This window comes from Notolabrus celidotus, chromosome 8, assembly GCF_009762535.1.
Source record: "Notolabrus celidotus isolate fNotCel1 chromosome 8, fNotCel1.pri, whole genome shotgun sequence".
Classification (NCBI taxonomy): domain Eukaryota; kingdom Metazoa; phylum Chordata; class Actinopteri; order Labriformes; family Labridae; genus Notolabrus; species Notolabrus celidotus.
In genome coordinates, this window is record NC_048279.1 from 29268443 (window position 1) to 29292434 (window position 23992).

General features: G+C 38.4%; 3 protein-coding genes and 1 long non-coding RNA gene across 11 annotated transcripts in view; 2 read left to right on the top strand and 2 right to left on the bottom strand.

The window, feature by feature from the left end:
* The window catches only part of LOC117817371, a 79287-nt gene extending 65856 nt beyond the window's left edge, over window positions 1–13431 (top strand). Inside the window, exons 6-7 of one of the 2 annotated variants that reach the window (XR_004632135.1) lie at window positions 10858–11059; window positions 13317–13431. This is a non-coding gene — a long non-coding RNA (uncharacterized LOC117817371). Of the gene's footprint in view, window positions 1–9661; window positions 9762–10857; window positions 11060–13316 lie in introns of those variants that run through there. The other variant, XR_004632137.1, reaches the window with a different exon arrangement.
* spata4 (spermatogenesis associated 4) lies at window positions 2195–8504 on the bottom strand. Of its 3 annotated transcripts, none has more exons than XM_034690051.1 (6): window positions 8271–8504; window positions 5952–6081; window positions 5479–5597; window positions 3451–3665; window positions 3004–3114; window positions 2195–2414 (listed from the first exon to the last, which is right to left on the bottom strand). In XM_034690051.1, exons 1-6 carry the CDS (start codon window positions 8369–8371, stop codon window positions 2323–2325), a joined length of 768 nt encoding a protein of 255 aa, XP_034545942.1. In that variant the 5' UTR covers window positions 8372–8504; the 3' UTR covers window positions 2195–2322. The 3 variants fall into 3 exon arrangements, with proteins under 3 accessions (XP_034545942.1, XP_034545941.1, XP_034545943.1); XM_034690050.1 differs by having other exon boundaries at window positions 3451–3671; window positions 8271–8503; XM_034690052.1 differs by having other exon boundaries at window positions 3004–3075; window positions 3451–3671; window positions 8271–8501.
* asb5a (ankyrin repeat and SOCS box containing 5a) lies at window positions 9177–16574 on the bottom strand. Of its 2 annotated transcripts, none has more exons than XM_034690048.1 (8): window positions 16553–16574; window positions 15430–15833; window positions 13804–13883; window positions 12580–12687; window positions 12190–12340; window positions 10893–11027; window positions 9993–10184; window positions 9177–9774 (listed from the first exon to the last, which is right to left on the bottom strand). In XM_034690048.1, exons 2-8 carry the CDS (start codon window positions 15632–15634, stop codon window positions 9647–9649), a joined length of 999 nt encoding a protein of 332 aa, XP_034545939.1. In that variant the 5' UTR covers window positions 15635–15833; window positions 16553–16574; the 3' UTR covers window positions 9177–9646. The 2 variants fall into 2 exon arrangements, with proteins under 2 accessions (XP_034545939.1, XP_034545938.1); XM_034690047.1 differs by lacking the exon at window positions 16553–16574 and adding an exon at window positions 16493–16511.
* On the top strand, window positions 16353–23782 carry ctso (cathepsin O). 4 transcript variants are annotated; one of them, XM_034690045.1, is made up of 8 exons: window positions 16353–16536; window positions 17769–17874; window positions 18116–18240; window positions 20350–20517; window positions 20924–21045; window positions 22275–22438; window positions 23354–23446; window positions 23569–23782. In XM_034690045.1, exons 1-8 carry the CDS (start codon window positions 16369–16371, stop codon window positions 23601–23603), a joined length of 981 nt encoding a protein of 326 aa, XP_034545936.1. In that variant the 5' UTR covers window positions 16353–16368; the 3' UTR covers window positions 23604–23782. The 4 variants fall into 4 exon arrangements, with proteins under 4 accessions (XP_034545936.1, XP_034545933.1, XP_034545934.1 ...); XM_034690042.1 differs by lacking the exon at window positions 16353–16536 and adding an exon at window positions 16545–16921 and having other exon boundaries at window positions 17767–17874; XM_034690043.1 differs by lacking the exon at window positions 16353–16536 and adding an exon at window positions 16545–16842.
* The last annotated feature ends 210 nt before the right edge of the window (window positions 23783–23992 follow it).

Genomic DNA, 23992 nt, shown 5'->3' on the forward strand with positions numbered 1-23992 from the left:
CGCATCACCCAGCGCCTGCAGAAATCAACAGGCGACAGCGCTCTTCGTCTTAAGTGCTGATGTGTGTTCACGCCCAGTCAAGCTGAGGGAAATCAAAAGACACTGAAAGATTAAGGAGGTCAGGTTTTACAGCTCCACCGAGGGAGGCAGGGAAAGAGGCTTTACCAGCCATTGACTACCACTGAAAAAGATGTGACATGAGATTTATTAAAGGTTGGCTGATGGCAGATCTCCACATCTCCTCTCATAAATGATCAGCGTTATGTCCCGGCATTTTGTTTAGAGTTCACCAGAGGCTGCTGCAATTATTCTCTTTCCTTGTTGACCCTGCACTGCTCTCCTCTACAACACTTTAGGAGTCATTTTTTAGAGTATTGCTTTGGCATCAATAAATCTCATCGTCATCTCTAGCTAATAGTCTGTTGAGGCTGTGGAGATCATATCATTACAGCATTGTCCTATCTCTCTATTGAAAGCCGCGGCTCTTAGACCACATGAAAAGCCAGGCAGTCAGCCAGAAACACTTATCATCCTGTCATCCGTTTTTCACTGGCTTCACAGCTCAGCTGCACTGTACACTGAGCATCCACCAGTGCTCAGAGATTTGGAGCCAACACCAAGTGATCTCAATCTAAGTGAGTGTGAGTGACTGTGACAACAGAAAAACAAATAATGTTCCCTGCTTAGATAATTATGTAAAAACAAAGGAGATGAAAAAGATTGTACTTTTTTTTGCAATATTTATTTGGTTTGTTCCAGAAAATCATGCATGTTTATTTGTCCTTTCATAGTATAAATGTATCATTGATTAAGTCCAGAGAAACATTTAGTTAAAGATTCATGTGTTATTAAAGAAGTCAGAGAAAATGGTTCTTTCTTTGGTATTGCTTGCACAAAATCACTTGGATTTTTTTGTATACACATAGACTTGAATGTATAACCAACAGTCACTATACAGATTGATGACTGGATTTAATATTGATCCACCAGTCTATAGAAAAAGTATATACATGACTGCATCAGCCATGTAAGGACCTCTGCAGATGTACCTTGAAAGTTAAAAACAGCTGAGGAGTTTTATCCCTTTTGCACATTTGGTTCCCAGGAGAAACAAACATAAAACTCCACAGAAATTTTGACTGCAACCTAAAAGTGAACTTCTCCTTCAAACAATGAAACTTCTTTGATACATGGAGATGTAGAAGTCTGTTGCTGGATCTCTGAATGAAATGGACCACAAGCAGAGCTGCCCTCTTGTAACCAGCTCACTATGACTAAATAATTAAAAGCATGAAATTGTGTCTGTCAGGACGGAAGCATTCACAGTTCATCTACTTTTTGGCAGTTGTTTTTTTACACCTGCGACATCATTGACACAACCATGCAATCATTGTAACAGAACAGGGATTCATGCCACAAAAGCTCTTAGCTGCTACCTCAAGAAAGTAAATAAATGTAAACACACTCTGTAAAGGTATACCAGTGAGACTTGAAAAACATTTTGATGGATTTTGGTCACCAACATTTTTCAAGCATCAAGGCCAGAGATACATCATTCAGCAGACCCAAAATATAGACACTGCACTTCATACAAGTGGTGAACTCAATTCAAGCAAGGGCGAGGAAAATTTGGAACATTAATCATTAAAATGTGGAACAAGACAGAAGAAGGCTTTCATGACTACAAGCCACAGTGACTTGTTATGCTCCAGATCATGCAGTGTGCTCAAAAGAAGAAGCAGACATCAGGGTTTGGTTTTCTAAAGTGATGCTACCCAAAGTAATACGATGAGGCACATTATTTTAGATTGAGGAGGCGACTTGTGATTAATTCTAAACGCAAATAGAGGGGAAAGATTTCATTGTTGGCTCACTGATGGTTAAAGAGGATGGATGCACGTTCAGTAATGGACATTAGCCTCAGGAGTAGTATTTGAGTTCAACAGATCAAAAGTAAGACCAGTCACTTCTTGCTGCTCTCCTGATTTGTGTCACCTTTTTATGAAAGGCTCATGTGCAGCAGTAGACCCTTCAAAACTGTAAAGACAGCTACATTCATGACTCGATGCTGCCATCTAGTGATAGAAACACACATAACATGAACAGGACGGTGGAGGCACGGTGACATCACTGTATATAGGAAACAGTAAAAAATAGTTGCGTCATCTGTATTTGAAAACATATTTTACCCAAGTAAATATTCCTGTGGTGAAATGATCAAATAGGCTATGCTTTAATTATGTCAACACATCTGGGGAAACACACACACACATACACACACTTGCAGTATAATCTTAGAGCACTGATCCACATCAAATTCCATTAGTTCACCAGAGAACGTCTGACAGGCTGGCACACCTTTATCTCTTTAAAGGAAACAGCAGCTCCACTCCCCGTAGACGAGGAACATGACTCTGAGAAAGTACACATGTGAATACAGATTGGTTAGATTACTTGTGAGATTATTGTTGTACAGGAAGATAAGATAAGATAAGATAAGATATTACTTTATTGATTCCCCGGGGGGGGAATTCAGTTGTCACAGCAACCCAGACATAAGTACAATCAAGAAAGAAGTTTCAAAAAGTACAAAATAAGTACAAAATAAAAATAAAACAAAAATAAAACAAAATAACATAAAATAAAATAAAAATAAAAATAAGTAAAATAAAATAAAATAGATAAATAAAGCTAGAGTACAATTTAGATATATACAATGTTACAAATGGAATTTAAATTAAATAGAAGTAATTACAGGCAGTATTAAAAAAAAAAAAAAAAAATGTTTCAGTAGTGACAGGTTGACATGGTGTGATTATGGTTGGTAATGACAAATTAAGCAATAAATAGAAAGAATATTTGTATGTAATATGACCATGGAAGATTAGATTGTTGGATAGCTGTATCATGAAAAAATGTTTTTCTGATTGTCTCCATACTGCCTCAGCAGAGTAAAATATAACTTTTTAAGAGCTGAGAGACAACATCAGGTTTGACACTCACTTGACGTGGAGTCTCTGGATGAATGGCTGTCATGGAACCCATCAGCACGGCTGGGTGGGACAGGATTCCTAGCTGCAAGGTAACCCAGATTGTGCTTGACATTAAATCGTCCTGTCACCAGAGGAAAGCTTATTGAAAAAGCTTATTGTCAAAATTGGCATTAGTCCATCAAGTTCAAAAGAATTCAGAATGATGTAAGCTATATAAAGCAACTCTGCCAAGTAACGAAATAGAAAGTTCTAACCCTTTTAGCTGAGTGTGACAGCATCCTGTCAGCTGAAGTGACTTGTGTTTATATCTCATGCATCACTGTCATCTCAGAGGACATTGTGATTATTTTCTGAGATGATACAGATGATAGGACCCAAAAAATATATAGAGAGCTGCGATAACAGCACTCTATTTTATTCCCCCCTGAAAACTCAATATCACCCATGGGTGACTCACCAGGATTGTGGACCCTCTCTGCAGCTTTGTGCTGCAGATGCCTGAGGAGGATGACCCCTGCCTTCCTCTGGTTTGTGGTGATGTCAGGCTCAGCCATGATCTCAGTTGTCCTCAGGTTGTTCTTGATGGCCTGGGAGGCTGTGGAGCTGGCCAATGTCGGCAGAAGATCTTGGTACTTTCCGTCAGTGAAGTCTGACTCTGGACCCTGGACACCCCTGATACTTTCAAATACATTTGAATTTATATTAAAATGAATGTGTTTGTAAGCACATCCAAACTAAAGAGGGCAGGTGCTACACCAAAAGTAATTATACTTAGATAATAGCTCACATCCTCAAATATCCACTGACTTGATGTCAGACAGGAGTGAAATTTCAAGCACGACTGCTCTTCATCCGACAGCCTTGACATCTTCTTATATATACATGACTTACACATGACTTATTTTGATGTCGATATTTCTGTGTAATATAACTTTTAAATAGTTAAAATGAGCTCCAAAGCAACTAGCTGGCATCCGTTTCAGCTGTGCCTTCATAGTTTAGTTGGGTTCAGGTGTACCACAGACTTGTTAATGGGCTGTTAATGAGCTTTTTCATTTTCCCACATTTTGTCATTAAAAATCTTTGAGACTAGACCACAGTCATCTGAGCTCAGAGATTCAGACTACCAAAGGACAGGTCACACAGGTTGCATTATATTGTCTCAAAGGCAGCTAAACTGTTATATCTTCATGAAGATCCAGTTGTTGATTAGTTTTCAATTGAAGTCCTGTGGACTGTTTAAGTTTGACTAGCCAGATTTCTTCTCAGACACATTAAACAATGAAGTTTAGGTTGATTGTGCCTGAAATGCTTGATTCAAAACTATGCAGACATCTTTAAGTTGTAATAACTTTGCCCCTTCTCTGTATTAAAGGTGCAGTGGGTAAGTACTGCATTTAGCAGCATTTCAAAGAACAGCCTTGGTGAAATGTTATCAATTTATAAGTATATTTAATTTGTGTAATCACCTGAATATAAACAACGTTTTGTTTTTGTTAACTGAGAATGAACCTTGTATATCCACATAGGAGCAGATCCCCTTCCACGGAGGCCGCCATCTTGCACTGCCCTGTTTCTACTTTAGCACAGAACAGACAAACTAGCACCATACATGTTTTTGCATTTTGTGAGTGAGCATGGGAAATGTACTGGATTGAAGACAACAAAGAAAAGAGTGGTTGTTAATATCCTCACCAGAATTTATATTAATAGACGTACTTGATGGTTTAAGTTTGAAAAATGGAGGATCTTAATTAGCAGGCATCACAGGAGCTTCTTGTCCTCAAAGGTCACCGTTGCTTCACCGACAGGAGGGGTGAGCAAGTAAGGTTTGAATTTAGAATCTGACTGCTAGATATCACTGAATATTCCCAAGTCTACACACTGTACCTTTAAATGCATACAATTACATGAGAAAGTAAAAATCAACCCTCATCCAGAGTTACAGGGAGGTTACATTGACTGTATACTGTAGTTTGAATTGCATCCAATGCATTAATTAGAGGTACAGCTTTATAAAAAGAATTGATCTCATAAGCTTTGACTGCCTTACTGACACATTTTTAGGTAGCAAAAATGTACAAATCAAAATTGAACCATTACAAAAATCCTTTCTACCGACTGGTTTAAGAAAGAAAGAAACTAAATGCAGAAAAACAAGCATACTGTGTGATAGAGCGATAGACTACAGGTAAAAGCCAGTTACTCTTGAAGATAAAAAGTGTAACTACAGAAGAAGGGAAGCCGCAGGACTATCTTCAGGCACTTGCTAGAGCTAAGGATATAGTTAAATGCCTTTATTCTAACAGGGCTCTAATCGTTGACTGCCTGGTATTCAGGGCGAGGCCAGGAAGAGTCTGAGCCGTGCCCTGAAGAAGACAAAGTGTGGCCAATGATAAGTGTGTTTCCCTTCTACTTAAATAGATGTTTTATCTGAAACTTCCTCAAGCTGTGTGTTTCCTGCACGGCTCCTTATCAAACTCACCTCCTGTTTGTTACAATCGTATAAACCTCCTGCACCAACAGCTCAGCCGCTCCTGGTTTGCAGTGGATGGTTCCATCGATGACCTCTTTCATCAGGTGCAGATTCTTCTTCTCTAAGAACTAAGACGATATAAACATTTAGTCTTTATCTGACTCAAAACAGTCTTGTTTCACATCCATCTAGAACATGTAGGTAAACAAAACACCACAATGGCATACAGCATGAATCATTATGTCATTTGATATTCAAGGTGCTAGTAAGTTGAGCAGTGTCATTTGAATATTTGAGTCCCACCCCACAGAGTGAAGTAATTTAAATGATAATTCAGGATTCTATGCATGTATGAGCAAAATAAAATGATATTGAATGTCACTCTGTACCTTGGAAATGCATGTAACCCACCTACAAATGGAACTAAACAATAGATGCCTCTTCCTTTCACATTATATTTTCAGATTTATTCTCCCTCTTACCCTCTCTATCTGGCTCCAGTTCCTCTGTTTGGCAGAAAGTGATGTTCCTTTATCAAATGAATGCACTGGAAAGTCTTGGGGGTAATAACAAGAGAATATCTCTGCCACAAGGTAACCATTGGAAAAATCCCTGGAAATGAAAAGCAAGGAGAACAGACAGTATATTCACTCAACCAGGGAAATCCACTTTGAACAAGTTGCTGTCTTGGCAGCATTAGAAAGCACTGATGTTTCTCTATCTGTCATTGTAAATCTGTGCACCATTTATCATCTGCTGTTTCCTGATCCTTGATTGTAAGCCTTTATTATTCAATTCATATTTATTCACAATACGTTGTTTTTTAGTGTTTTGCTCAGGGTGCTTCTTGCTGCAGATATTCTTGATATCAGTGATGCCATTTCCAGGCTCAGTAAACACTGTTTGACGGATCTACAAGAGGTTTAGATGTGATGGTAATGTCCAATTAAATCAACTATCAATCATTGACGAGTCTGTTCTAACATGAAATCCCCAAGACATTCAGTTATTTACGATCGCGACACAAAGGATTGGTTTGGAGATCATTCAAAAAATGCTCACGTTTGATTTAAGTTGAATTTTATTTTGAGCATGTAGTAAAGAAAAAAGACTATAAACAGGCAGGCAGACAAATGTGACAGCTACAAACATGGAAAAGCAAAATGGGGAAGAAATTGTCAAACACTAAGCTGACTTGATTTTCACATTTGAAAAGGAATGGGAAGAAGTATAAACTTAACAATTTGTCAGATGTTTGTGGTCATTTAGTCAACTTCCTATGCATTCATTGATTATCTTAGGCTTGTGCAGCTAACACTTATTCCCTACCTTCTGGTGAATGTATTTGACCATTTGTGATGGATATTGAAGTATGAAAAAAGAAAACACAAAACTATTAATTTATTTCTATACTAAAGAGCTATAGTACATAATTAACTGAACATAACATAATGAACTACATGGGTATCGATGACTATACTTTTTTTTAACTTTTCATAAATTTGAGGGGCTGCCAGAGGGTGCTTTTTTATGTTTTTGTCATTTGGGGAGCATCCAAAGGGCAATTTTTTGGTGTTATACATTTTAGGAGCATCAGGAGGGCAGTTTTTTGGGTGTTAAACATTTCAGGGGCATCCAATTTTTTGCATGTTATATATTTCAGGGGCAACAAGAGGGAGCTTTTTTTGCGTGTTATACATTTAGGGGCATCCAGAGGGCACTTTTTTGCATATTATACATTTAGGGGCATCAAGAGGGCACTTTTTTGCATGTTATATATTTCAGGGGCAACAAGAGGGCACTTTTTTTGCGTGTTATACATTTTAGGGGCATCCAGAGGGCATGTTTTTTGCATATTATACATTTAGGGGCATCAAGAGGGCAGTTTTTTTGCATGTTATACATTTTAGGGGCATCGGGAGGGCAGTTTTTTGGGTGTTAAACATTTCAGGGGCATCCAATTTTTTGCATGTTATATATTTCAGGGGCAACAAGAGGGAGCTTTTTTTGCGTGTTATACATTTAGGGGCATCCAGAGGGCACTTTTTTGCATATTATACATTTTAGGGGCATCAAGAGGGCAGTTTTTTGCATGTTATATATTTCAGGGGCAACAAGAGGGCACTTCTTATGCGTGTTATACATTAAGGCGCATCCAGAGAGCACTCTTTAATGTTTTCTGGATAGGTGGGGCATTTAGAGTGCTCTTTTTCATGCATTTATCCTCAGAAAGGTCACCAGAGAAGGCAATATTCAATGTTTTATCTACTACAGTGGAACCCCCCCCCCCAAAAGTACACCACTGTGAACTATTTATAATCAGTTATCCTTGTCATACAAAAGATACATCATACATCTGTCTGAATATATATTTATTATCTATTGACTTTGCCTTGCAAAAACCAAACATGCCTAGCTGAATTCCCCCATGGATAAATAAAGTAATTCTGATTCTGATAATATTTATCACCAGATGTTTTTGTCTCTCTTATTTGTTTACCTGTAAATATATATTGCATTTATTACATATTGTCAAAGTAACATATGGAAAATGTTTTATGTTTGTTTAAAAACAGAGTCATTTCACACTACAGTCACATGTCAACACCTGTTTCACAATGAATAGAAAGCTGTCGGCTAGTTAACTGTAGCCAGCATTCACGGCTATTTTGTACAGTTCCACCTTTTTTGTAATTGTTTTGCAAATTGTTCAAAGTGTTTAAAGCTTAAATACTTTAGAAAAAGTGTACACGGTGCTGTACCTGAGTTAACAACAGTTTGTGTGACGTGCGTCTATTTACCTGCGCACGTTCCTCGGATAAAATGACAAGCTGAGACTTAGCAGCCATTTCAAGACCTCTCTGGGCAGTCCGTGCTTCTTGGGACCCTGAACACACGACATGCCGCTCTGAAACCGAAATCTATAATGCTTTTACCGCAATTTATAAAAGCATGCGAAGCCCTTATTGACCCGCTTTAGGTGGCATGCAACACAATGGGCTTTCTTTTGTTTAAGTCTCTCCATGGCAACGACACCGGACACTGCTTTGACATGTGGCAGCTGACGATCTACTGCCCCTCAGAGGATGTAACAGTAATACACAATTTTACAGAACCATCAGATACTGCACATACAAATAGAAAGATAAAGCACATTAATATAAATATACAAACATGCAGTACATAATGAAATTAGAAAAAATAAAACAATTAAAGTTCAGCTCATGATTGTAGATACTGCTATCAAGCCTAGACCTATCATGCATTGTATTGAGCTGCACTGGTTTGTGAACTTTAGATTCATTATTTCAATCCTACATCTGTGACTTATTGCTTGTGCTGTTAATAATTTTGTAGGATGATGTTTTACTTTGTGTCATTCTGTAGATATTTTTAGTTGAACCATAACTTAAGCAAATCATTGCAATGACACCAGTCATATTTTGCAAGTGAAGTTGTGCTAGAGTCACCTTCTTGTTTTAAATGAAGATAGCAATGGCTATGGGAATGCTGTGACACGTACCTGTCTCAATGTCACAGCGAGCAGTTTTGACTTTGATGACTGTCAATCTTATAAAGTTTGCACAGAATACCTCACTGTTGATTATAAATATTTCATAATTCACCCAAGACATCTCTTACCATCACAGCTGGAATATAAACAGATAAAATATCTTTTGAGTTTTCACAACATTTTAATCATGTAGTCTTGTGCAAAGTATCAGTGAATGTCAAATGCAAACAATGAACATTCATTCACATATTTTGTGCACGTATGCATACAATCACAATCTTTTTGTAAAGTTTTCAAAGTGTATCACTCTCTAGCAGTTATCGTAAAGCTAAAGCGTTTTCTAAATACAGCAAACCTGAATTAAAGTGTCGCTTTATTATTACACTTGTTTCACTATCATTTATCTGGGGAAGGCTAAGCCTGCAAGTTCTCTTTTAGAAACTCCTGTTTGACATTCCTCCACAGTGACACATGTGAGACAAACCATCTCCACTCAGCTTGTTACTGTCAGGTACTTGGTGTGACTACTCTGTGACTAATTCCACTTAATTGCTTTTCCTGCATTGACTGGTGTTGAACATTAAAGGTAGGAAGAGTTTCTGGAGTTCATTCTCTCTTTGTGTTGAAGTTTTGTCTGTAAGGCTCATTTAAGCCGACACTGTGTCATTGGTACTGCAGGTAGCGCCTGAGCCTGGTGGGCAGGGGAAGGTGGGAGATGAGGTGGAGTCTGTCACGGCCGACGCAGCTCCTGATGCACTGACGACACAGCTGGCTCAGCAGTCGTGGTGTAGCTGTGAAAAAAGAGGCAATGACGCATTTTAAAAGCTGGTTTGAATTCACAGATTAAAAAAGATTGACTCAACTATGGAGTAGAAGAGTCATGCTTCATGCCCAGACTGAAGTACAGCACAAAGGAAACTTCAATGACCTTTGGTAAGGATGTTTAAACACTGATGCACAGATGACAACTAAGACAAGAAAGACACACAGGTCTGTAGTGTTACTGTACCTTCATAGACCAGTAGAAAGCCTTCTGTTATACTGCTGGGTGGAGCCACGTCTACTGGCCTCTGAAACTCTGTGTTCCTTGCATTAATGTCTGCACCAAAATCCAGCAGTAGCTTCACTATAGCTGTGCAGTCTTTTTCTGCAGCTGCATGTAAAGGTGAGTCCAAAGATTTCCCTTTCTGTACATTTGCACCTGAAACCAACATGACATGATTATTAATGTCAGACACAGTGCAGATTGTAAAAACCTTCAATGTCTGATACTTCCACTGTGAAACATCATCACTACATGTTGCTGATGTAATCTAGGCGGTACCGTAATCTTATTTTCTCATTTAAATTTTGATTCACCAGTCTTCCCCTGGCTGCCCTTGTCTGCCTAACAATTTCTTACATTTCCAATAAACTGCTTTCAACAGCCTTGAGAGAAAGGATGTGAACTTGTCACTTTCAATCATAGGTAGCAAGCTATACGAGCATACAAATAGCTTGAAAATGTGATCAGTCAGCTGTGCCCTACATGTGGCTGCGGTGCTGCTCCTTACTGAATCGCAGCATGCTGTGTGTCTGCATCAAGGAAGCCAGTTTAAGTGTAAAGATTTATGCTCTTGCTGATTGAATTGACCTTATCTGAATCTCTAGAAAGATGCTGATTTTGAAAGAACGTACAGACGTCTTCATTCTGCTGGCATTTACCGCTTTCTTGATGATCAAAATCACAGACTGTAAATAAAGTCTTCATTTATTCTGAAGCTTTACATAACCACTTTGCATATGTATGCTGTTTCTGTTTCTGTGTACAATAAATATGCTTTTTGGTGTATCTCTGTGTTGGCTTATACAGAATGTGTATGTCTTTACGACAGAGTGAACAGTCCACCACACTGTGCTGAGAGCTGACCTTCCCTCAGGAGTTTCCTGGCACACTCCAGCTCTTGGCAGACGCAGGCCGTATAGAGCGCTGTGCCCAGGTGAGGAATGTCCATGTCCACATCTGCCCCCCAAGTCACCAGGGCCTCCACACAGCCGTAATGACCTGGAAGTAATGGAGCATGGAGACAGTAATCAGTAAGTGACAATGTGAGATAATTCTCCAAGCTGTTGGATTTATTTTAAAGGCTGTTTTTCATGATACAGGTTGGCTACAGAGGGCTTTGTAGCACAACTAAGGACACAAATATTGCTTGTTTGACAGTAAGTAGTGTAAGACGCATCAGTTGAGTTGAACTGGTAAATTGGTTTTTCATATGTTAAGTAACAAATATTGTGTGCTTGTTTCAAAATTTAGAATATTACAAAGACAAGATAAAATTGAAAGAGATTTTCTAATTACATGTTTCCTTCTTAAACACTTATTCCATTATTTTTTACTTGGCTATTAGGCAGTGCTGGATATCCCTCCAATACCAGTGCAAATAACTATTTTTATCTTTTGACAGCTGGTTCTTACTAGCACTGCCTTTTGTTGATGTGATTGCTTTCATTGTTGAATCGCCAGACTAAGAGCACTGAATGAATCCTGACCTAGAAACAAGCGCCGCAATTAGAGATGCTTAGCAAGCTGAGCTAACGTTAGCAGCAGCTCGTCTTGAAGCAAGAACTGCTTTAATATGTGTTTCTACTTCTTTTCTTTACCTTTACAGTAAGATAAAAAGAACATAGCAGGCTGGTGGCCTGGCGGTCTAAGCGCATCACATACAGAGGGTATAGTCCTCATTGCAGAGGTCGGGGGTTTGACTCCTGGCCTAGACCATTTCCTGCATGTCTTCCCCCACTCTCCACTCCCCACGTTTCCTGTCTCTCTTCAGCTGTCCTATCTAAAAGGCAAAAGTCCAAAACATATAACTCTAAAAAAAAAAAGAAAGAACATAGCAAACAGTTCTTCTTTTCTGTTCTAATACTAAAGTTGCAAGTGGCAGCCACTGATCATTGTTGCACTGTTTTGTGTTTTGGAAAGGAAGTGGTTGAGTTGATTTCAATGCACTGACAACTCAACATAACGAGATACCACAATTTTAAGTATTCAAGATGCAACCACAATAGTCAAATATATTTAGGTTCCTTACATTAATTAAGTTCTCTTAACTTGTAACGGCAGCACACTATAAAGATGTACTATACTGATATGTGGTTAATAAGAAATCCCTTATGAATTGGCACATTCTGTCATATCTGCAAACTCTTTGGTGGCAGTATACCTTTGCTGGTGGCTTCATGGATGGCTGATGGATGGTATACAAGGCCCTGCGGTTTTGCTCCATTTTCTAAAAGAATTTCAGTGCATGGCACGCTGCCCACGGTGCAGGCGTTGAACAGAGGGGTGACTCCATCAATTGTAGAAGCATTGACCTGTAAACACATTTTTTTTAAATCCCTATTTTTGGGCCTTGTTTAGCCATACAAGTGGACTAATAGCAACAGCCTGAGGGATCCTGGTGAAGGGTAACAACAACTTAATAGCTCTACAGTGACTGTAAAGAGAAGTGCGATGCATTACTCATTCATGACCCATGGCCAGATTTCTCAACCATGGCAATGACGTTTGACCTGTGCAGCATAGCAACATTAAAGACTAATACGTGACTTACATTTGCCCCTGCATCAATGAGCGCTCTGACACAAGCAGCATGGTCTCCAACACAGGCCTCATGAAGAGGTGTCACATGGTCTATGGTCAGAACATTCACATTGTGACCCTGGAAACACAATGAAAGAGACAGACATTACAAGGGGCATTAAGCATTACATGACCTTTGTCAGCCTCTATTGGTGAATGCCAGAAATTGCAAGGACATCAATGAATCTTCTTTTATAAAACAGACCCATCCTCTTCAGTTAAGGTTGTCTGTAATTGACAAACGGCACACTGTACCGTCACATTTTAACAAAGGAGATAAATAAGCTGGAGAGCAGGATCAATAGGGCTCTTGTAAAGAGCTAATAAATCACTGTGAATTACAAGGCTTTGTTGGCTTTGCAACTGAACTGAACTGGCTCTCTCTCATTTGGTTCACTTGTCAACTCTAAGCAGCTGAAATTGCAAGTGGAAGAAGAGAATGTCGAGGTCTCCTATTTATTAGTCTACGGATTGATCAGCAGCTCTGTGATCCTCTTGTATACAGTAAAACAATCCTTATATCCCACTGTATATTGTATTTATTCTGAGCTGTATTTGTTTTGTTCACCTTATACCCCTTCTTTAGTACTGTATGGTCGAGGATAATGAGACACGGTATTGTAAGCCTACTCAAACATGTCAGCCAACATCAAACACAAGATGTATCTTTAATAGTCAGATGTTCACTGTTTATATTTTATATTGCAGAAATCTACTCAGCTCTCTTGCCAAACAAGAAATCTGTGCAAAAGCAGATGTCAAAGCAGCGAATAATGCCAGAAAGGAAGTTTCATTTGACAACTTGAGCAGCAAAGCCATGCACCTATTAAATATTAATCTGTCATTATTTATGCATGTTTAAAATATCTGACTTACCTGACAATACAATGTGTTCCCAGAAAAATAAAGAGCTATCCTGAAATATATTGAAGCCACTGGCTTGACTTGTACTCTGCCAAAATGTTGTACTGAGATCAAAAGATGCAGATGGGACAAATTGGATAATTAAAGGTAATTGCAGATAACCCTAATGACACCATTCTGTCATCCAGATCTCTTTTACTCTCACATTTGAACCGGGAGTCTTCAAAGGCTCTGATACAAGCTGAAGTGCTCATGGGACCGTTTCAAAAGACTCCATGTGCTAAACTGAGAGGACACACGTGACTGTCCCAGGGGATCGTCTTCTCTTCACCTGTAAAATGAGGGTCCTCAGAGCCAGGAGTCGACCCTGACACGCAGCATCATGTAAGGGTGAGCGGTCTGCCCAGGATCCTGCAGGGAGGAAACGAATATGGCTGCTTACTTCCATTTCAATGTATTATTTAAAAGATGGTGCTCTCATTCAGGGCTGCTAAAACAAATTCATCTGTAGGACCAAATTTAAATTAGTAAAGTTTTTTTAATTTCTTTTTTAATAAATGATGAAGAAGTAGAGATTATGCGATCACTTAGGTGCTTAATTAAGAGACACTAAAGTTTTAAATGTGTCTTATTAATTTTCATATTTGACAATTATGATAAAAGATCACAGGAACTTAATAAGTCCCAAACATTAACCTGATTTTATCCAAACTCCATCCTTATCATATGTTCATCAAAGTCATAACTTAACCTTTCAGATCATGTTTTCCCTTCATCATTCCAGAGCTAATGCATCCAGCAGCACATTATTCTATGACTAATAGTACTTTGGAAGCACTTTCGCTGTTAACTCAGCAAATTCAAACCCCATTCACAAGACAAATGAACACTAAATAGAGAAACTGTATTTGGTCTGCAAAGAGAAAAAGAACCACTCTGCACACCTGAGTCAATGTCCAGAATTACAGCCGATGCATTCCATACATTCTCATCATCATTCTCATTTCCCTCCCTTTTAATCATAATGTATAAATAATAACTGACCTGATGGTATCTAATATAATCAAGGGGCTTTTATTCATGCAGCCTGCTTTCCTTGACTGACATTAATTTGAAATACTTGTACAAAAGACCCAGCTCCAGACATCAAACAGATCCCTCAGAACGAGGAAGACCATATCTGCAGGACTGTGACTAATACCCTAAGCCTGGCTAATTAGTATTCCGTGGAGTGGGTCCACTTTAAATTAAACATCTCCTTGACTGATAGATACAGATTATGTTGTCGCCGTGTCTCTCTTCCCCCAGAATGTGCCTCCGAACCTCCTGTCCCTGAGAATGTGGAGTGTTGTTTTGGTTGCTGTCTGAGTGTGAAAGGGTGCACTGCATAGCTGGGAATGGAAACTAGGGCAGGGTGGGGGGAGCAGGGGAGGAGGAAGAGGGGGATGGGGGATATCATGACTATGTTCTATTAATACATGAGAGGAAAAAAGCAGCCAGTCTACAGTGTCTTTATTTAATATTGAATGTACATTTCAGGATTTATATGTGGCTTTTAAGCTAATGACAGCTAAGTACATTATCTTTCAGATCTACTGTATATGTTAATGTGATTACGGTTCATGGCTGTTCTAATCTTTGGATAAACATTGCAGTATTAATAGCACATTTGTAAACATGGAAATTGTGAGTAGGTGTGCATGAGCAGGGGGGAAATTTAACTTGGTTGTAAAAGACACAATGTTTTTACTTTCAACTTGTGATCTTATTACATAAAGGCCAGACATACTGCCTTGTGTTTACTCTTAACACACTTGTTAATGCTTACTTTTCCACCAAAGTTGCCTTTAACACACATAATCATGCCTAACAGAATTCAGTGAGTGGAACAAAGAAGTATCCAAAAAATATAAATCCTATATCTATGAGGCATTTTATGATTATTCATTATACTCACCCTGCCGTTGACCATAATCATAGAACTCTTTTGATATCCTAGCAGCCTCTTTACGGTTCCCACGGATTATGTAGAAGTATGCCAGCAAGTTGAGAGAGATCTTAACAAAAAGCTTAAAGCAGAAAAGTGCCAAGATGCTGAAGTATACATTGGACAACTGAGCCGCAAAGGGCTTGTTGGTGAGATCCACACTTGGGTCTGACATTTCCTCCGGCACGTTACAGAGGGTCTTTGGTTATGATGAAGGCAGGATCAGATGCCACTTCAAAAAGCACAAGAGTAGCCTACTTTTTCCTCCCAGTGTGCTGGCTGGTTGGCTGATCCTGACAACGTACAGGTTGGAAGGAAAAAAATGCTCTGCAGCTGCTACTGTGCCTGAGAGCATGCACTGTAATGTTATTGTACTCTGTGTGTGTGTGTGTGTGTGTGTGTGTGTGAGAGAGAGAGAGAGAGTAGGTGTGTGTGTGTGAGAGAGAGAGTTCATTAGTTATGCAAGTTAATTTTTTTTTGTACAATTAAACTTGTTCCAGTCGAATATGTGACATTAAATGTATTCTGTCTTCACTTATATTAACTCTTAAACTGGATTAAATAAATAAGTAAAAGTTTCACAAAATGATAATGTTTGATTCTGGATTTAAAAAATATTTATGGATCAATTCTGGTCCATGGTAATTATCAAATGCATTTCTATTTTGAAGGAAGGAACAAAACAATCACATTGTTAATTATGGATTGCATCATGGGATTATATTTTAAATCTGTATTCAAACATTAATGCCCACATTTTTAGATGCCTACCATTTACGTTTGGGACTGGGGATTCAATTTCAATTTTTTTTATTTCCCCTTGGTAATTTACTGTATTTTAAATTTTACAATTATTTATTTCTACTGTTTGTATTTGTTGTGCAGCACTTTGGTAACCTTGTTTTTAAAATGTGCTTTATAAATACAATGGATTGCATTGTATTAGTTAATATAAAAGATGCATTGGATTCCAATTTGTACCAATATTATTTTTTGTTCCCTCATTGTATCTTAGTGCATGTTGGTATTTTACTTTCTGTTTCCAAGGAAGCTCCTCTCAATCATCGCGCATGCGCTGTAAGTCCTCTCTCACCTTTTCCGCAACCAAAACTTTTGTATCAACTTCAAAATTCACTGACAGCTTTTCAGTGGATATTTCTTCTTCAAATGAAGGTCGAACTACAGTATTTAGTTGTTACAGCGACTGTTTGCACACTCCTGTTTTCTTCATGTTGTCTAAATGTGAGCACGGATGAGACTCGCGCTGGTTCTGGTCCTGGTTCTAACAGCCCTGCAGTGAACTTCGCCGCGTTCAGGGAACACTTTGACCGCGTGTATGATGTAAACAGTGAGGAATTCCACCGTCGTCATCTCTATTATCAGGTGGGAGATAAAAACAAGAGGGAGACAGAGACGTGCAGAGGAGGAACTGTTGACACTTTCTGCACGCTCATGAACTCAAACTTATAAACGTACAGCTACCTACGTCACCGCCTGAGTTCACTTTAGACCACGCCCACTAATGTAAATAAAGGACATGTTGACATTTGGCAGAAAGTGTGACCTGTTTATAAATGAGGCTGTGCAATTGATGTGCAACATTTCATGAAATTGTGATTTAGGAGACAATGAGATAGAAGTAGTTGCATCAAAATTTGAAAAGCTTTTGATTTAACTCTATCAGTTGTGGGAAGAAGGCTGATAACAAGAAAACTATACATGCATACATGTTAAGTTTCATGCAAACAAGACCTGAATGTCAGCATACTATATTTAGCTAATGATAACTAAATAAGTAAATGTTCTTGTAAACACACATATCACTGACTTTATTCCTTAGCTATGTGTGTACTCATTTAATATTGAATTGTTAATTGCAATTATAAGTCAAGTTGAGTACTACTCAGGTATTTCTTTCATTGTGCATTATGAGTGTACTTCAGTCATAGAGTTGATAATGTCCTGCCTGGTAAAACTGGACACAAATATCCCAATTCCCATTAAATAAATCCAATCTACATGAAAGTTGTAATACATTGTTGTCTGATCTTTACATTGAGGTGTTAGTTAAACTGTAACATAATTTTTGCATTCTGTGGATTAATATTCATCTTATTAAAACTGATCAAACTTGTTTGTTAAAATGGGTCTAAACTAGTAACATTCTCACCTTCATGCAGTTCTTATTAATTGCAAGAATTGTGTTTTATTGCAGCAATTGAGCAAGGTTTAACATCTTGCTTAAATGAATAATTGTCCGTTCAGTTATCTTAATAGCTAATGTGTGTGTCGTGTGTTTTTTTATGCAGAACTCTATACAGCGGCATGCATACCTCAAAAATGTCTCCTTAACACCACAGTCAGCACAGTATGGCATCAATAAGTTCTCAGACTTCTCACAGGAGGAATTTAAAGGTAAGCTGGGTATTTGTAAATTTGCTGAATTTGGTTAGTGACACACTTTATGTTATTTATTGAGCCTGCAGTACAGCTCATAGAGGGGAATGTGTTAACTTGTTTCATTCTGTGTATTTGAGTGTGACAAACATTAATTCAAATGACTTACTAATTTCCTTTTGGGCTAAATATGCACAGCCGTTGTTTGTGTGCATGTTTGTGTCCAGGTCTGACTTTGAAATGTATCTGTTTTGTACAGATCTCTACCTGCGAGCCACGGCTGACAGAGCTCCTCCCTACACTGGGCTGAAGACTGAGGGGCTGCCAGCCAAATTTGACTGGAGGGAGAAAGCAGTGGTGGCACCGGTCCAGAACCAACAAGCTGTAAGGTTTAAACAAATAAATGATATGTATGTTGTGTTGGCTGAACAACCAATTTATTCCTGAGGACATCCAAAATATTACCTCTATTTTTCTCTGAAATGACTCATGATTATGTTGGTCCTCTGTTGGTATTTTTTCAGCTTTTCAGTTCTGGTAAGATGTAAAATGAAAATAGTACAGAGAATTAATTTTTTTAACCATAAGCTCTAACTATACATTTTTTTTCAGGCAAGTTTTTAAGCAAAAAATATGCTCTTCTAGGAAAAGTAGAGTTGTTTCTTTTCTTTGTGCATATACATATAAAACAATCTGTAATATCTAATTCTCCTTCATTTAAAGAAACATCCTATGAAATGTAAATATTCTAAAAATGTTTAACATTCAGCACGTGATTTCTCCTTCATACAAAATATACCATTCCAGGAGTCAATGAACTGGAGGTTAAAAGTTTCATTAAACAAAATGATCAAATTCCTTTCACAATTCACAACATGATGGTTGGACATGCACATGTCAAACAGATTTACAGTGGGCGCAAACAAACAACCCCCCTGAAAATGGTTGAACTTTCCTCCAGACTTAAACTCCCACATGACATGTTCTGCACATTGAAGGGTGAATGTCCTTGTGAAGTTTCTATAACCAAAACACATCTGGGGTGTGCAGTGGGACTTAAATAATGGTCAAGGAAAGTAGGTGGAAAATGATAAAGTAAGCCATTAAATGTGACTCTTGCTAAGAGAGCAGAGAGAACCTAGGGACATGACAGGGAGAGAGGGTTAGTGAGATGGAGCTGTTGCTCGTCCGCTCTGAAGGTTCACTTTCTGTTCCTTTTGTCCTTTATCTCCTTAGCCAGTCAATTTGCCGCCGGGGCTGATGTTTTCACTGTAAAACAGTTTTCCTAAGGGAGAAAAATAGCCTACACAGGTTTCAGCCAACACTGTTACATATATTTTACTCCCTTTATGTCAGGCAAGGCTTACCACTGCAAGGAGAACCGGTGCTTGACCACAGTCTCCTACAACTCTGCTCTCCTGCAGTTTATCCACCAAGATTTCTCTTTCCTATATTCTGTTTTTGGACCTGTGAGAGGCTGAGCTTCCACCAGAGATAGATTGATGGAAAGACAGAAAAAATAAATGCAGTACCATGCACAACGACACATAATATCCAACCAGTCATAACTCATAAATTCTTATTGATCCACTGTTCCCTTATCTTCCACAGCATGATTTAAGTGCATTTCATCTTTAAAGCAGAGAGCAGATGGTTCTAATGTTTTGTAAACTCAGCTCATACTTATTTCTAGTCCAAGCAATAATAACTGATTTGAGTTTCAACATTGATTTTAAGCCAGGGAACCATATTGAGCAACTAAATATTGGATTTTACACGGAGCACTCAGGTTTTCATCAAATTTATGGGAATTTATGCTGAGGAGGAGAGCTGAGCATAGGTGCACAGTATCGTTTTAAGAATGAGATTGCCTTTATAAATGTTTTAGAGGCAAAGATGAACTCTCCTTCGTAATGAAAGACTGTATGTTTCTCTGGAAACCGACGAGAGTGATATTAATCAGATAGAAAGTATTGATTTATCTGAAATGATCCTGAGCATTTAAGCTAAATAAAATTAACTGGTGCAGAAATTAAGATTTTCACCCAGACATGTTATACCTAAGGTGTTTCTGTCAGTAGATGGCAGCAGAAAACAATTAGTCACAGTTCACTCAGACTGGACAGATCGTCTCCCTTCAGCATCATGCACACAGCCACACTAGCTACAGATACCTGATTGAAATGTCTTCAAAAGGTCTGAATTTACCTGCTCTTGGAATCAGATTGTCAAACCAAAAATGCTATTATTTTAGGATATTAATTCAAGCTTTTCACCAACTATGTAAAGGCAATATGTTCTCGTTACTCATTTTGAGTCAATTTGATTTTAATGATGCAAATTTAAACTTAAGTTGTAAAGCAAACTACAATTTCTCCCCCTTGGTATTTAACGATATGGCTGTAGTCTTGAGTTGGCTGTAGTATCTAAGCTTTTGTTAACATCTCCAGATTTTTACAGTTTCTTCTAATGACTCTAGTTTTATGTCTGCAGTGCGGGAGTTGTTGGGCATTCAGCGTCGTTGGTGCCATGCAGTCTGTCCATGCCATCCAAGGCTCCCCATTAACCCAGCTCAGTGTACAGCAGGTTCTGGACTGCTCCTACCAAAACAAAGGCTGCAATGGAGGCTCCACTGTCCGGGCTCTGAATTGGTTGAAGCAGGTGTGGTGATATCTTCAAATAAATCGAGGTCTTACATTTATAGATTTTCTACTTTTGCTTTCAAACTTGTTTATAGTGAGTGCAAAGGCAGAGTAATACTCAACTCCTAATACTTAACATGCACAGGGGATGAATTAATGTTTATCAGTCCTCAAAGTGAATGCTGATGAAAGAAGAGACCTGCGAGAAGATTGCATTTTGACCTTTTAAAATAAGGCAATATCTTCCTGTATTCTAATTACAGAGATATGTAGAGTAGTGGCAATAAGCAAAATTGCTTCTGCTTTCATTCTACGTTCAAACATAAATTAGAAAAGTGCCCGTGCCAGGATATTTTTATAACAAAGATGAATGGGTATTTTGTATTCTGGTAACACACTCACCAGTATAACTATTTCCTTTTCAGACCAGAGAAAAATTGGTGCCTCAGAAAGAGTATCCCTACAAGGCCAAGACGGGAATCTGCCATTTTTTCCCTCAGTCACATGGCGGTGTTTCAGTGGAGAACTTTACTGCTCATGACTTCAGGTAAAAAAAAACACATTTTGCAAGTTCTGCTTAAGCAGTAAAAGCTAAAAAGTAACAGTGTTATATTTGGGTAAAACCACATGAAATTTTTATTCGGTTTACTCAGAGTACCAAGGGCAGTAGGGAGGGGAGGGGGACTGGTGCTGTGCAGTGACAGAGCTCAGTGTTGACTGAGTAAACATGGATTTCTCAGAAGCACAGAGGTTCTTTACTCTGGGCCAAAGTGACTGGCTATCTTGGGTTAAAGTGAATCAAATCGTTATTTAATATTAAACCTAATCATGACTCACTCACCTTTATATGTAATGCTTGTTGTTTTTGTTGTGCTGCTATCATAGTTCTTTGTCAGAGTTGTTGTTATTTTTGGGAGCGTTAAAAGTCCCAACAGACTGATATTCAACAAACAGCTGAACTTCTTCTGTTTCTTTTTGTTTTTCTTTCATATCATTCAACTTATTGTGCTTGTAGCTTTTTATTCACACAATTCTTCAGAGTCTGAAACAGAACATATTTGTAAAACTAACTTAACACAATCATTTACTAACAAAGTACATGTCAATGTCGTGTCACCACTAAAATATCTCTTTATCTCAAACCACTCAGAGGTCAGCATGCTGGATCAAGCTGCTGTGTTCGGGCACTTCTGCAGGGTAGAGATTGTTGGGTCATGGGGATGACTTAACCTTCTAGTTAAGGATCTCCTAAGCCAGATCTTTACTGCTGCATAAGAAAAGAACAACAGCATCATAAAGTTTCAGCATGACGAGACATCTCCCCTCCAACATGAATGGGAATAAAAATCCCTCTATTCAATAAAGTTTTGGCACAGACATACACTCCATGAGCCATATGTCATGATGGTGGTACAGGAGGGCATCGCAGCTACCCCCAGTGGGAATCATCTGCTGGAAGAACAACATGCGTTTGCAGATGGTGCCTTCATATGGGCTACAGAGAGATTGAGGGGAATACCAACATTTTGAAAGAGAGAAAGTGAAAAGTTGTTCTGTAAAAATACAATGATTGGATACTTAGAGAGAAGAGGGTGATTATTCAGAGCACACAGTGGAAAGTAAGCCCAGTCAAATGTTGAACTAAGGAAATCAGCTCTATAAAATGTGTATTCTAATATATATTACAGCCCCCTGACTGAAGAGTATATTTCAAATGGAGGCTCCACCAAATTCTTGCTGCCTCAAGAGTACATTTTTCACCTTCTTTTCTCTCAGTGGTCAAGAGGAGGCCATGATGGGTCAGCTGGTGGAGAAAGGTCCCTTGGCTGCTATCGTGGATGCTGTCAGCTGGCAGGATTACCTGGGTGGAATCATTCAGCACCACTGCTCCAGCCAATGGTCTAACCATGCCGTCCTGGTTGTTGGATACAACACTATGGGTACATGTCACTGCAGAGGAAGATAATTCATCTTGTGCTATGAAATTGATTTGACTTTAGCTAACATCTATCTTTTTAGGTCAAGGAGGTTTCTCAACCGGGGCAGGTGAAAGTAATTTAAAGATGCACTAGGCAAGATTTTTAAAAGTGTGCCAGACTTAATCGAAGATTGCTGCTGAAGGATAAAAGAGAAAGAGGGAAAGAAAATACACCATAGAAAGCTGTTTGTCTCATTATAGAAGTGGTTATCAAAGTGACAGCTGCATGTTTTCAAATGAAGAAGCCTTTATATTTTTTGTTTCTCAATACTTTAGCAACATTCCTTACACAGTTAACAAGTCTTGCAAGAAAAATCCTTGAAGTGGGTTAGAAAAATGTCCTAATTTCACGCCACAGTTGGAACACTTGTGCAGTTTTCTTCCTATTTGAAAGCAGAAAATGAAACTCCAGTATTGTGAAAACAAGTTTTGAAATTTTGCCTTTTATGTAACTTCAACCTTTGCTTTTCTGGTTCTGTTTGTCCTGATTGGTACATGTTGATCGAGGAGAAGCTTGTTCTGTAAACACACATCTGTTGTGTGCACTTGTTATGTAATTGTGCAAGATTTATTGGCAGAGGACTTCTGATTGTTTAGTCCCTTTAATGGCGCCAAAGTTTTACCAGATCTACCTTGTAGTTTGTTTCTTAACTTAGTTTACACATGTCAGTATTTCTTCATTTTGAGCTTTAGTTTTTCACTCATACCCCTGTGTTTTGGGGATATTACACAAGGGTAAGAGTGATTATATAACAGTATAAAAGGTTGTATTTGCAGTATTCTCATTCACTCTCTCTCTCTCTCTCACACACACACACACACACACACACATACCCTGTAAATAATTGAATCTTGGGATGCCTGCTGTCTGTTTTAGGAGATATTCCATATTGGATAGTGCAGAACTCATGGGGAACCACATGGGGGAATGAGGGGTACGTTTATATAAGAATCGGTGGCAACGTTTGCGGTAAGTATGATCTTTGCCTCTTGTGATTTTCTGTTTATATCTCCTTTGGTTCTAAGTGTGTCTATAACTCTGCCCACTCTCCCCTCAGGGATTAATGCGACATCCTTTATTTCTCTTCCCAGGTATCGCGGATTCTGTGGCAGCAGTCGTTCTTTGATGAGATGTGTTTATTTTAGTTCTGCCATCATGTTTGCGTAAGTGACTGCGTGTGTGTTTACTGCTGCCAAAATTTCAATCATCTGTTTGCCTTCAAGTGTCACTTTAAACAGTGTTTTTTATTGTAATGTCACCATGTTACATCACCAACACAAAATAAATCACTTCATATGCTGATAATTGTGGGATCTTTCATGAAACATGAGCACTTAAAACACAAAACCAAGATAATAAAGAACAAAGAATAGTGTACTGTACAAAAAATGTATCTTATTAAATACATAAGGTAGATACATATTAAAGGTGATATGAGTCATACATTTATCTATACAGGGATCACATCAATCACTGCATAAATACATACAAAATGATTTCACAAAGTACAGAAAA

Bases quoted from the DNA above. Each gene is read 5' to 3' on its own strand.
- spata4 (XM_034690050.1), bottom strand. From the start codon at position 8,371: ATGTCGTGTGTTCAGGGTCCCAAGAAGCACGGACTGCCCAGAGAGGTC. The intron at 6,082-8,270 runs GTAAATAGACGC...TTTCATTTCCAG, and splicing joins TATCCGAGGAACGTGCGCAG to GGATTTTTCCAATGGTTACC. The intron at 3,672-5,478 runs GTGAGTTTGATA...TGTATTTGAAAG, and splicing joins ACGATTGTAACAAACAGGAG to TATCAGGGGTGTCCAGGGTC.
- asb5a (XM_034690048.1), bottom strand. From the start codon at position 15,634: ATGTCAGACCCAAGTGTGGATCTCACCAACAAGCCCTTTGCGGCTCAG. The intron at 13,884-15,429 runs GTGAGTATAATG...TCCTCCCTGCAG, and splicing joins TGATTATGGTCAACGGCAGG to GATCCTGGGCAGACCGCTCA. The intron at 10,185-10,892 runs GTCAGCTCTCAG...TGTTGGTTTCAG, and splicing joins CAGGAAACTCCTGAGGGAAG to GTGCAAATGTACAGAAAGGG.
- ctso (XM_034690042.1), top strand. From the start codon at position 16,627: ATGAAGGTCGAACTACAGTATTTAGTTGTTACAGCGACTGTTTGCACA. The intron at 21,046-22,274 runs GTAAAAAAAAAC...CTTTTCTCTCAG, and splicing joins TTTACTGCTCATGACTTCAG to TGGTCAAGAGGAGGCCATGA. The intron at 23,447-23,568 runs GTAAGTATGATC...TTCTCTTCCCAG, and splicing joins AATCGGTGGCAACGTTTGCG to GTATCGCGGATTCTGTGGCA.